Source organism: Eublepharis macularius, chromosome 14 (assembly GCF_028583425.1).
Source record: "Eublepharis macularius isolate TG4126 chromosome 14, MPM_Emac_v1.0, whole genome shotgun sequence".
NCBI lineage: Eukaryota > Metazoa > Chordata > Lepidosauria > Squamata > Eublepharidae > Eublepharis > Eublepharis macularius.
This window is the reverse complement of record NC_072803.1, coordinates 48,029,111-48,042,352: the sequence shown is the minus strand read 5'-3', so window position 1 is coordinate 48,042,352 and position 13,242 is coordinate 48,029,111. Positions and strand designations below refer to the sequence as shown.

The following is a 13,242-nucleotide window of genomic DNA, read 5'->3' as shown; positions in this document are numbered from 1 at the left end:
TCCAACGTGTGTGGAATCACTCATTATCTGCTGCTTTAAATATGTACTCTTATGTACAACCAGTACTCCATGCTGTCTAATGTTAGTCCTAGAATTGATTATGTTTTGCTTCAGTATCTCTACTATGTCTTGGATCCTTGCTAATGCTATGTCTTTAAACTTGTATATGTTTACCTTACGGTACTGTATTGAAATGTACTTACTTGATACTAATTGTATTAACCTCATCCTGTGTAATCCGCCTTGAGTCTCAGTGAGAAAGGCGGACTATCAGTGATGTAAATAAAATAAAATAAATAAATTTGCACAGAGCCTTTTTGGCAGTGGCCACCAACATTGGAATTATCTTGCTCAGGAGGTATCTATAGAAATTCCCTTTCCTTCTTAGAATCAGGAAGCTTGTTAAAAAGCACCCTTTTTCAACAGGTATTAATTCTGGGCTGATTTTATTCATTCTGTACTGGTTTTACTTAGTTTACTGGATCCCAACTATAGCTGCTGTTTTACATTTCTTTTCTAGCAGCTGGTTGCTCTCCTGCCATAGTATCTAGTCTATCTATCTAAGCTAGGATGCTGGTGGATGCAGGAAGCATGTCCTGATTCCTCCATGGTGGCAAGATGGAGAAGCGTGCAAGCAAGCAAGGGAGAAGCAGGAAGGAAGGAAGTCCCTGAGAGCAGAACCACAAGTGACAAAAGACACAGGTTGGACACTTGTCAGCTTCCCTCAAGTTTTGATGGGAAATGTAGGCATCCTGGTCTCGCAGCTTGGCTCTCCAACTGCTGTCCAATGGACTTTTCAACTGTCACTTGTCCAACATTCCGCCAAGCTGCCTACATTTCCCATCAAAACTTGAGGGAAGCTGACAAGTGTCCAATCTGTGCCTTTTGTCACTTGTGGTTCTGCTCTCAGAATAGTAATCTACAGATCAAAGGGTTAGCCCCAATAGCTGGGATGCATATACCCTGGCCTCTCTACCTCTCTGTCTTTCTAGAACGTCCCCCTCTGTAACCTGAGATAAGAGGCAGCGAAAAGTCTTTTGCTTCATACAGTATAGACCTGACTCAGTGAAGGAAAGGGAATGCTTACACATTTTATCAGGCATGTGGTATTATCTGGGGACAGGCAGATAGGTATATGAAACAGGAAAGCATTCCATGGCATACCAAATAGCTGTAATGGTGTATTTTGTGAACATAGTGGCTAAGCGGGTGCACGTTGATGTTGAGATGATCTCCCACACGTAGCATTTTGTGGTTTGAAGCCCAGTCAATATATAAGTAGCTTCCACTGGGAGAAACATACGATTTTGCCACGTAGCTCTTACTAGCTTGGTTGTCTTCTGATAATTTGGCATCTGCTGTTTTTAACTAAAAAAAAATGATAACATACAACACAATTTAACAACGGCAACCTGAATCAATTAAAATGGACAGGAACAATAAGGACAAAATTTCAGATGCTGCCCACCATGTGGGGTACAGCCTTAAAATTATTAGATTCTAACATATTTGTATTTTATTCTGAGTTGGAACACTGGCCCATCCACTCCAGTGAACATAAAGTCTTGTGGATCTTGAATTCATGCCAGGGAGAGTGAACCTAAAATTTCTGAATCAAAATGGGGAGGGCGGCTGGAGAATTTGCAGCACCCCTATTCCGTGACTGACGGCCCATCTAGTGGGTGCTTGCAATGCTGAAAGAATACACATATCCTTTTCCCCAGACCCCCCACCTTTCCTGAGAAGTTTTAAAATATGGTTTAGTAACTACTGCTACTTCTACTTTGTGATTTTGTTTGGCATGTTAAACAATTAAAAAAATCCATCTTTTCATTTTATTAGTCTCAAAATGTAAAAAATATTTCCCAACCACATGGCACAGCGGCCAAAGTATACAATCCCAAAGTACACAGTGAACACAAACTACAACTTCAAAAGTATTTAACTCACTTGAAACTCCAGTACATTGCTACCAGGAGGAACATTAACCACAAACAGAGCTGTTCCATCACTTTGGCTCGTTTGACTTCTCCCAGATTCTGAACCTTCTTGAACTAACGTAGTCTCTTCCATTTGCCCATCGAAGGCGCTTGCAGTAAAAATCACAGGAATGTTTCTAACAGGTTCATCTGATGTATCCTTCACCTGCACCTATTCATCCAAAATTCACTGTGTTACAATACTATATTCAATATCCTCCTATAGTAGTACACAGTATTTGTATTTATTTACCAGTGCACTCAAGGGCATGAGTACACTAGCAACATACTGTACAAAAAAGAATTAATGTAGCCATACACATAATCACATTGGGTTTTCTTGCATTCTATTATTAACCTGTGTATTGGTCACATACCAGGGTACAATGAAGAACGTGAAAATGAATAGAAGTCTCCAAAATTCCTAACAAACTGATCTCATTTTGGAATTAATTTACCAAAAATTGATATCTATCTTTTTATTAAGCTGGAAATAAGGAGGACCAAAATGAGTTAGAGAGATATTACAGAGTAATAAAAGAATGGAACAGGGGAAAATCTGCTTATCTTAAGTCACAAAAAGAAAAGCAAAAATGTGTGTATATGAGGGGGAACTAAGGCATAAGAAACAATGACATACAAACAGACCAGTTTAATCATGACAATATGAGCAGCTGATCATACAATAATGGCCAGTGCAGCTAAGAATATACCACAAGGGAACAGGACACGTATTACTATGATACAATTCTATCATCTAGTCTATATTTATCTTGCTGGTGTCAACCAACCTTAACGTAGAAGGGGAGTCCAGGCTTCACAAACAGAGGAGTAGCGATCAAAATCAATTTGTAGGGGGACAGGACATACTTGATGCCTGTGAATTCACTTTCCACAGAATGACCACCTGAAAGAATCAAGGCTCGTGAGAAGAGATTTCCAAAACTGGTATCATGCCCCAATTCCAACATGTTCCTTGTACGGAAGCATCGGGGAAGAGGGTTGCTCTATGGCACACAGGAGTCTGCCTCGGGGATCCCACAAACCTTAAGCTGCCCTGGGACCCAGTCCAAGGATCAACAATTTGTAGAAGAAGGTCTTTGCAGAAGAAGGTCAATGCTTTTGCCATTGAAATTGGGGGATCATTGCAGAGCCAGGTTGAAATCCCCAGTCTGTTTGAAGTTCACTAGGTGACACTAGGACTAAGTGGGATTCTCAGTGGTTAACGGGGGGGGGGGAATTGGAGGGGGGGAATTTGTTGCTATGGAATTTATCTGATTTATTACCTATTGCTTTATGGCCCCAGCCTGCAGCAACCTGAAACCTAATTCTTCTTTGCTTGTTAGATCCACCATATACAGGCATGGCAAGGTCTTAAAAGCATGCCTGAAAAAAATCTGCTTTCTCCCTCTTTTTTATTTTAACATTTGACACGATGAAGGGTTCTGGTGAAGTCGAAAGCTTGCATGATGTTATGTGTCACTGGTTTGGTCTTAATAAAAGGTATTATATGGATTGAGTTCTTGGCTTTTGGGATTTTACTTGTGGATAGGTACAGCTGTAATACGTATGTACTGGTTTCACACTCTTCATGCAAGGAATGCGATTCGTCAGGACATCAGTCCCCTGGCCTTCCCTGTAATCTTCTGATACACAAGACTGGAACTGCCCAGCAATGCCAAGGTGCTCGACCCTATTGCCCTTCACATTCCTGAGAATTCATTATTTATATGCTGAGTTGCACTCAGACTGCTGTCAAAACATTATCTGTCTTGCCTGGGAGCTCTAACTGAGAGCTGCTACTTGATCTTTCCAGCCACTGTGGTGTCTTGGTTAGAGTGTCAAATTAGGATCCGAGAAACCCCCAGTTTGCATCATAGAAGCTCACTGGGTGTCCTTGGGCCAGTCACATACTCTCAGCCTAACCAATCAACCAATGGGCTTACACTGGAGTAACTCCATTTAGGATTGCACTGTTAGTATCTGTCATCTGCTGTTAAGGTCTGGTCTTGCTGAGACCCAGGAAACAGCACCCAGGAATACACTGGGAATGCAGTCAGTAATTGTAAATGAAGCCCAAAATGTCAGAATTACCTGTAGATTCCAGCACTGAAACAGCAATATAAAGGCCTAGGCCATCAAGCTCCTCAAGGCTGTGATACCCTATTTCAGCCACAGCAGCTTTGCTGTTAAAATTAAATTCTGCAACTCCATCATCCATCTGAGAAATGAAATCCAGACAAACATATTATTCTGCATTATTAGGTCAGATGTGACCAGGCACAGTGTATGTTTTGTAGAGATGCACTGACCCTTATACACATATGATAAAGACAGACAAATTTAGGTCAGGCAGTATTATTTAGAGATGATGACTTGTTACTTTGGAGGAAGACCCTTTTGGTAGAGGCCCTAATCCCCCCTAATGAATGGCACTCATACTTCAATAGGATTTTGGGAGTAAGTCTGATTAATCAGTCTCCCTACCACCATTTGTTCCTTAGACAAGATATGCCCATATGGCAGCCACTTGCAGAAACAGAGGTAATAGTTGAGATGGAAAAAGTTAACAGAGGGGAAAGCAACAGCTGAGGGTATGTTACCACCTGAAATATTTACACAAAACTCTGAATGGTGGGAGCCAAACTTTGTGAAACCAATAAGGCATATTAATATGACAGGAAATCCCCCCCAGAATTGGGGTTTCTAGTGTAGGAGTCCCTCCCAACCCTTTAAAAAGGCAATAATAGTGAATCTCAAAACTATAGCCATATAAGCTTGTTAAAGGTGGCTTATAAGTTACTGTATATTCATGCTACTTATTGCATAAACTGGAGGCTTGGGAGGAAACTAATAAAATTATCAACAAGGAACAACCAGGTTTCCACAAGGATAGAAGTAGCATAGATCAGTGTCTTATGTTGCAGCATCTAATTAGTAAAACTATTCATGGATCCTTTAAGAACTTGTCTGTAGTATTTCTTGATTTATCTTTTGTCTTTGAATCAGTAAATAGGTACCATATTGTAGAAAAAAATAGCTGAGACAAATTTTGACAAGCACCTTCTTTGATTTATTCATAGACTTCACTTAAACAATGTTATGTGGATCAGAGGACATAAAAATGGGTATCTCACATAAAGTATTAACATTCAGTGAGGAATAAGACAGAGTTGCATTTTGGCTTCCTTTTAATTTAATTGATGTGCATGAGATGGCCTCTCTTGCCTTTCTCTCCTATTTTGGGGTCAAATAAAGTTTCAGTCTTGATATATGCTGACAACATGGGCCAGTTTTGTGTAGTGGTTAAGAGTGTGGGACTCTAATCTGGAAAACCAGGTTTGATTTCCCCCTCCTCCACTTGAAGCCAGCTGGGTGACCTTGGGTCAGTCACAGCTTCTAGCTCTTTCAGCCCCACCCACCTCACAGGGTGTTTTGTTGTGAGGATAATAATAACATAGTTTGTAAGTATGAGTGGGTGTTAAATCATCCCAAAAGGCAGTACATAAATTGAATGTTATTATTATTATGGTTTGGCTATCAATAAACCAGATAAGTCTGAGACAGATGTTAACTCAGTTTAATGCTTTCTGTAACATGGCACAACACAATATTAATTACTCTAAAATGGAGGTAGTGGCCTTTGAGAAAAAAATCTAAGAAACATAAATGGATTATAGATAAACTTCCCTTTTGGATGCACACTTTAACATGGTGAGGGTTTGAGTGTGTCAGTGAAGCTGAGTCAAAAAGAGTCCAGTAGCACCTTTAAGACTAACCAATTTTATTGTAGCATAAGCTTTCGAGAATCAAGTTCTCTTAGTCAGATGCATGATACAGAGACTGAGAGAAATAACATCAGGAATTTAGACCTTGCCAAGAGTCTAAATTCCTAGCAGAGTCACTCAAGGCAGAATGGTCAAACTAAGGGTCAAGCTACAAGTGACGAATGACACTTGCCTAGCAAGTGAACAGACTCGCGTGTATTCCTCCCTATTCACTTGCCATTCACTTTCTCTCCACTTGATCAAGTGGAGCGCAAGTGAATGGCAAGTGAACAGGGAGGAATACACGCGAGTCTGTTCACTTGCCAGGCAAGTGTCATTCGTCACTTGTAGCTTGGCCCACAGATGCATCCACCCCCTTCAGGAATCAACAGTCACATCAGCAGAAGAGAACTGACAGTTACTGTGGTGATGGGAGCAGAGAAATCCCTGAATGGTAGCTGTGGGCAGCAGCAGTGGAAGGTGACACTGATGGAGGATCTTTCATAGATGATGGCAGTGAAACTTCAGCTAACCCTGGGTAGTGCTGTACAGAATAAGGCAATGGTAAACTACTTCTGATCATCTCATACCTTGCAAATGCTATGATGAGAAAACCCAAAATGAAATATGATACAGTTCTGGTAAACTCCACCGGTAGGAAGACACTCAGTTAGCAGCTGGGGAAGCACAGAGGATAAGTACAAGTAGCCAGGGGTCATTTCGTAGAAAAAGAGCTGGAGGAACTCATTAGCATACCTCATTAGCATATGCCACGCCCCTTGACATTACCAGAAGTGTGTTATTAGCATAACTGATTTGCAGATGCCACACCCCTGACATCACCTATCCTGACTGTTTTGGACCCAATCCTGGCCATTCAGGGATGAAATTGGGCCCAAAATGGCAAAAAGGGGCTGAAAATGGCCGAAAGGAACCCAAAATGGTCAGGCTCAGGCCACTGCTGAGCGGGAGAGTGATCCACCACCCATCAGAGGCCCTATCTGGGCTGTTTCAGCCCCAATCCAGGCTGAAACAGACCCAAAATGGCCAAGAGTCAGGTGGGCAGGGCCACCTGTCATGTGACCTCTTTAGGGAACTGCCGGAATTACGTTCCTGTGCGTTTCCCCTCGAAAAGAGCCCTGCGAGTAGTGCCGTTCTTAATGATGCAACTGGATTAAACTTGAGAGGACATTCAGTTGCTGATGCGAATAGACACAAACGGAAAGTCCAAAACTGTAGGACCAAATTGTAAAACAAGAAATGGAAGCATCTAAACATTGTAATCCTGGGTGTGAGTGAACTAAAGTGAACTGGCTTAAGATATTTTCAGTCAGAAAATTACAAAGTGTTTTACTCTGGAAATGACAAACTAAGAAGGAATTGTGTTGTTCTAATAGTGAGGGATGGCATAGCACAAACAATCAGAGGCTATAATGCAAAGTCTGAATAATATCAATCAGACTCCAAAAAAGCCTATCAATATAATCATCATTCAAAGTTTACAACCCAACTGAAGAGGAAGACTTTGAATGCTTTTATGCAAGTGTCAAGATGGGAAGAAAAACCTAGGAAGTAGGAAACAAAACGGAGTCAAGTATTTTTGGAAATTTTGGACTAGATTATGAAATGAAGCAGGAGAACAACTCATAGAATTTTGTGAACCCAACAATTTGTTAATTGCAAATTCATGATTCAGGCAACAGCATGACTGTATATGTGGATGAAAGTGGATGGCCAATGCAGACATCCAACAGATCACATAATTGGAAGCAGAAGATGGAGAAGCTCTATTCTTTCAGCTAAAACAAGACCAGGTGCTGATTATGGTATATACCATGAATAGTTAATATCAAATATAAAGCTGAAGAAAAACACTAAAACAATCATAGTGTCAAACAATAATCTAAATAACATTCCTGAAGATGGGTTGAAGAAACCACAGATATTATCAAGGAAGAATGCACAAGGGCTATTATTGTAGCCAAAAGAAATGAAAAGCCTCGTTGGATGACTGTTGAAATTGCTTTAGATGAGAAACAAAAGTAAAAGATGACAGAAATAGAATCAGAATTCTAAATGCAGCCATTCATCAACTTTCCCGTAGAGACAAAGAAAACTGTTATAATAACCAATGCAAAGAAATAGAAGAGAACAACAAAAAAGAAAGAACAAGAATCAAGTACAAGGAATCAAAGAGAAATTCAAACCATTGCTAGGGATGCTGAAAGATCAACATGGGAACATTATTTTATCAAGGCTACATAAAGAAAAGATAGAAACAATACACTGAAGAACTATACTGAAAAGATGAAAGGATGACAGATTCCTTCAAAGAAGGTGAAGAACCTGCAATTTAGAAAGTGGAGTGAAAGCCGCACTCAAAGTAATTAGGAGAAACAAAGCGCTTGGAGTAGATGGAATACCAATAGAGCTATTTCAGGCTACAGAAACAGAGTCCATCAAAATCTTAACAAGAATATACCAACAAATATGAGAAACAAAACAATGGACCACAGACTAGACATGCTCAATCTACATTCTAATTCCGAAAAAAGGAGATATCAAAGATTACAGCAACTACCAGACTATCACATTTATTTCTCATGCAAGCAAAATAATGCTCAAATTTTTACAATGAAAACTCTTACCATGTATGGAACGAGAAATGCTATATGTTCAAGCTGGATTCAGAAAAGAGACACTAGAGATTCTATTGCAAATTTACATTGGTTATTGGAATATACCAGAGAATTTAAGAACACTATCACTTTGTGCTTTATAGAATGACTACATCAAAGCTTTCAGTTGTGTGAATCATGAAAAGCTACAGATGGCTTGAAAAGAAATGGGTGTGCCACAACTTCTGATTGTTTTGATGCACAACTTGTACTTTGGACAGGAGACTACTGTTAAGGCAGAATATGGGGAAACAGAATGGTTTCCAGTTAGCAAAGGTGTCAGACAACAGTATATTTTATCTCCCTATCTATTTAATTCATATGTAGAATATATTGTACAATATGCTGGATTAGGTTTAGATGAAGGTGGAGTGAAAATTGGTGGAAGGAACATTAACTATTTGAGATTTGCAGATGACAACACATTACTGGCAGAAAATAGTAGACCTGAAATGTCTACTGATGAAGTTTAAAGAAGAAAGTCCCAAAGCAGAATTACTGCTGAACATCAAGATAAAAGTAACTATGAAGGAATTACATAATTTTAAAGTTCACAATGAAGAAACTGAAATTGTTAAAAAGTTTCTATTCCTTGTCTCAATCATCAACTAAAAGGGAAACTGTAACCAAGAAATCAGAAGGAGATTGAAACTTGAAGGGGCAGCCATGAAAAATAAAAACCAAAAAAACATACTTAAGTCTAAGGAAGTGTCAGTGGAGACCAAGATCAAGATAGTTAATACTATGGTATTCCCCATTACTATGTATGGATGTGAAAGCAGGACAATGAAGAAGGCTCACAGGAAGAAGATTGATTCATTTGAAATGTGATGTTGGAGGAAAGTTTCACAGACACCATTGGCGACCAAAAAGGCAAATAGTCAGGTTCTAGATCAAATCAAGCCTGAATTCTCTCTAGAAGCTAAAATGATGAGACTGAGGCTATCAAACTTTGGTCACATTGTAAGAAGACAAGGCTCACTGGACAAGACAATAATACTAGGAAAAGTGGAAGGGAGTAGGAAAAGAGGAAGACCTAACATGAGATGGGTTGACTCAATAAAGGAAGCCAGGTCTTCAGTTTGCATGGCCTGAGTAAGGTAGTTAATAATAGGATGTTTTGAAGTTCATTAATTCCTAGGGTTGCCATAAGTCAGAAGCTACTTGAAGGCACATAAAACAGACACAGATGAACATCTTATAAAGCAGTGTGAATCCTATTTGGGGGCGTATTTTAATGAACAACTTAGTCGGAGAACTCATTTGGAGGTAGTTAAAAGTACAGTCACATGAACTGTTCAGCAGATCTTGAAACTCTTCAGTTCAAAAGGAGGCCTGTTCATAAGCCTGCCCTTAAAATTTACATGGGGAAGATGGGTGCCAAAATGTATTTTGGACCTGAATCCTGAAATATTGCCTTATCAGAAACCCTGTAAAATAATTTAATAAAAAAGATTTTCCTTGAACCCCAGCAGCCATTCTGAGAGCAGAGACAGGACTCTTTTCTACTGAACCTAGAATAAATTTCAGGTTGATTCAATACTAATGTCCTTTAAAGGATATGGTGGTGGATTCTAAGTTACCAAAGAAATGCTGATATGAACAACTGAGATTGGGGGTGAGGAATAGACCAGATTTGCCAAAATAGAAGGAAGCAGGTCATTTCCACACGTCCTAATGTCACAGAACACTCATGGAACGAGGACGTCTTCATAGTGCAATTTCTGACGTCATCACTCCACGATCCCGTTTTCATGGCATGGTGACGTCAAAAATTGTACCTGGAAGACATCCTCATTCCATGAGTGTTGCATGACATTAGGTTGTGTGGAAATGACCGCAGTATTTAATATCGCAACAACTATGGATTTCAACAGATGCCCCCATGAAATAATATTGTAGAGCTGAATTAAATGTACAGCGTACAGGCAATGTACAGTGATGCATTTCCTCTGCAACAAATGATTTGGTTACAATTTGTTGAGAAAACTTATAACTATAGTTCAGTTCAGTTCAGTTTATTGTTATTACGATCTAGGATCAGAATTTGCGTCAGCATATACAATAATATAAAACAAATACATTGATTACATGTCTAAGCATATCTAGGAAACTGAGCAATATATTTAAATACATAAAATTGTTAAATATTGGTTAAAATTTCTTAAGGGAGTTGTGGTAGTCTATCTAATTAAACTAATCAGGGTGCAGAATCTTGCTATCTCAGCAGTGATTTCATTACAGCAAACTGCTAAAAGGATAACAGAATAAAATTAACTGTAAGAGTATATTAATTTTAAGTTTACACAGGTCTAAAAATTCAGTACATCAGTGTGCTAAAATGGGTAAAATAATTAAAATCTTAATTAAAATTTCTAGAGGAAGTAATAATGTTCTGTCTGATTACACTAGCCAAAGCACAGAACCTTGTGGCCTTAGCAGTAATTTCTTTGCAGGAATCAGTTAGAAGGAGGGCAGAATAAGACTGACTTGGTCTGCCTGGGTAGGCAGCAATAACTGGTAAGATATACTTGGTTCGAATCTCCTGATAGAACTTACAGTATAGAAGGACATGCTCTATTGTCTCTACCTGTCCGGATTGACAGGGGCAGAGGCGATTTGCATATGGGATATGAGCATATCTCTCCTCCAAGACAGCAGATGGGAGAGCATTAAAACGTGCTAAGGTGAAAGCTCTGCGGTGTTTTGGGAACTCCAATGAAAAGAGATAGCTAGGTGGAGTAAAATTTTGTTTTCTGTTCCCCACTAATGTGACATTTAAGGCCCGTGCTCTATCTACTTGGAGAGAAGTGTCCCATAGTCTCTGTTTGATAATCATTCTGGCTCCTTGATGGCCAAGGTGCATCAGCGCTGTGCTGGAGAAGCCCAATAGTGACAATTTGCGTTCTATTGTTGAGATCCAGCTTGAACGGAAACTGTCTAGGAAAATTAGAGGAGTTAATCCTGAAGGGGAAAATTTTATCTTGAGCCATAGACAGATGGCATGGAACCAGGCCCGGGTTTCCAATGTTACTAACCCAGCCTCTAGCCTGAGCAAAGCATTATGGATGCATCTTGGCACTCCTAATAAAGATCTTTAAAATTTTGATTGGATTACTTCAAGCGACGAGATAACACCTCCTGTAAGTAGCTCTGCAGTTTTTTGTTTATACAAATCTAACTCCAGAGTTTAACTTCTTCAGAGAGCTCAATTCAGCTCTCTTTGGAATAACTGGAAGAATAACTCAAGCATCACATTTAATGATTGGCTAAATGCCAATAAGAAAACTTATAACTATAGTTAAATAATCCCCGTAACACCTGCATTCAGTTTTGCTGGCTAATTTAGGACGGAGTGCAACCACTGGTGTGCTAAAGAAACTTCACAACTTGGGGCTTGAATCAGTGCAGTGAGCTAGCCAACCCAGGATGCTATGGGTGGGTGGGGACTAAGTTAAATGGCCCAGGAACAAGCCAGGTTGAACAGCCCTTTACAGTACTGGCAGAGTTACTGGGGTTTGGTTCTGCATGATCTTGGTTACCAGCAGCGCCCCCCCCTGGGCAAGTGGCGCACTGAGAACTTTTCCTGTAAGTTAAATGGCCAGTCCATCCCTGGATGCCATTCTGGCTTTGAAACTGGGTCGGTGCCGCTTTATATGGAACCATCAGGCAACACCACGAAGCTCAGCAAAGCAGAATTTCCCAAGCAGTTGCAGCTAAAAGAATGCAGATGAAATGTGTGATGGCAACAACCTTGTTTGAAATGCTCAATCATGATATCCAAATCTTTGAAGAGCTGTCAGACACACACCCTCCCCCACAAAAGCACCACTCTGCTTATCTATAATATAGGCAATTATTTTTTAAAAACATTACAATAGCATAGTTTTAACCTGCTTGCCTTGCCTATAGCGCTAACACCATAACTTTATCAACTCAAGGCAGTTGCACTATTGCATTTACCCACATCTCTAATACTGGTGGAGTGTTCTTTGATCCATTGAGTCATTATTGAAAAACAGGATGCTAAAAAAAGAAGAGGAGGAGGAAAGCAAACCCAACAACTTTCATTTGTTGACCTAGTTTTTGAGACCAACGCTTTTAAGTTTTGAAATTAGTTGGCAGATACTGACCAAATTACAGATCCTGGCAACTACACGGCATGCTTCTACTTTCTAGCTGCAACGAAGAATGAAAAATTCTAAGAACACTAATGTTTTCTTGCCTGGAAAATATATTGGCCTCTCACCAAGTAATAGCAAATATTTCAAGCCGAGTTCCCAGAAACAGCAAGCGCTGGGAGTGCTTCAAAGAGCCTTTCTAGGAGGAACTGGCTGGGAGTCAACAGGACAAAATCAGTTTGAATGCAGCAAGCAACGACTGTTCACATGGTTGTGGACTGGGATGTTATGTTACAATATGAAATTTGCTAATTTTAGGAAAAAAACATTTAAATTAATAAGCTCATTTGTTTGCAGAGTGTACATCAAGGTTATCAAGGTTAAAGGTTAAAGAGGAGAGAAAAAAGTAAAATGTTCATGGTGGATCCATCACCTGATCCTAGCCAGGATTTTGGAAAATCATAAGCTACTGCATCTCAGGTTTTATATTGGACAAGCAGGGCTGAAGGCAGCAATTATCCAGAGTCTTCCAGAATCCTGGCTCAGATGAAGTAATGGATCTAGCACTCACGTTATGACATCATCCTCCCCATAAAAAAATTGCAGGCATTTTACAGTCGTGACAAAACGTGAATTGAGGTTCAGTCCTAGAACTTTTCAGCGGCTGCCTATCTACAATTCCCTCTCACCCTTTTTC

The 13,242-nt window shown here is 39.8% G+C and overlaps 1 protein-coding gene across 1 annotated transcript in view; it reads right to left on the bottom strand.

Moving 5' to 3' along the window:
* C5 (complement C5) overlaps positions 1-13,242 on the bottom strand; it is an 82,942-nt gene that overhangs the window by 50,003 nt on the left and 19,697 nt on the right. The window contains exons 9-12 of the mRNA XM_054998491.1: positions 4,074-4,200; positions 2,771-2,886; positions 1,951-2,151; positions 1,165-1,368 (exon numbers count right to left, since the gene is read on the bottom strand). Of these exons, the coding sequence (XP_054854466.1) occupies positions 1,165-1,368; positions 1,951-2,151; positions 2,771-2,886; positions 4,074-4,200 (648 nt within the window). The remainder of the gene's footprint in view (positions 1-1,164; positions 1,369-1,950; positions 2,152-2,770; positions 2,887-4,073; positions 4,201-13,242) is intronic.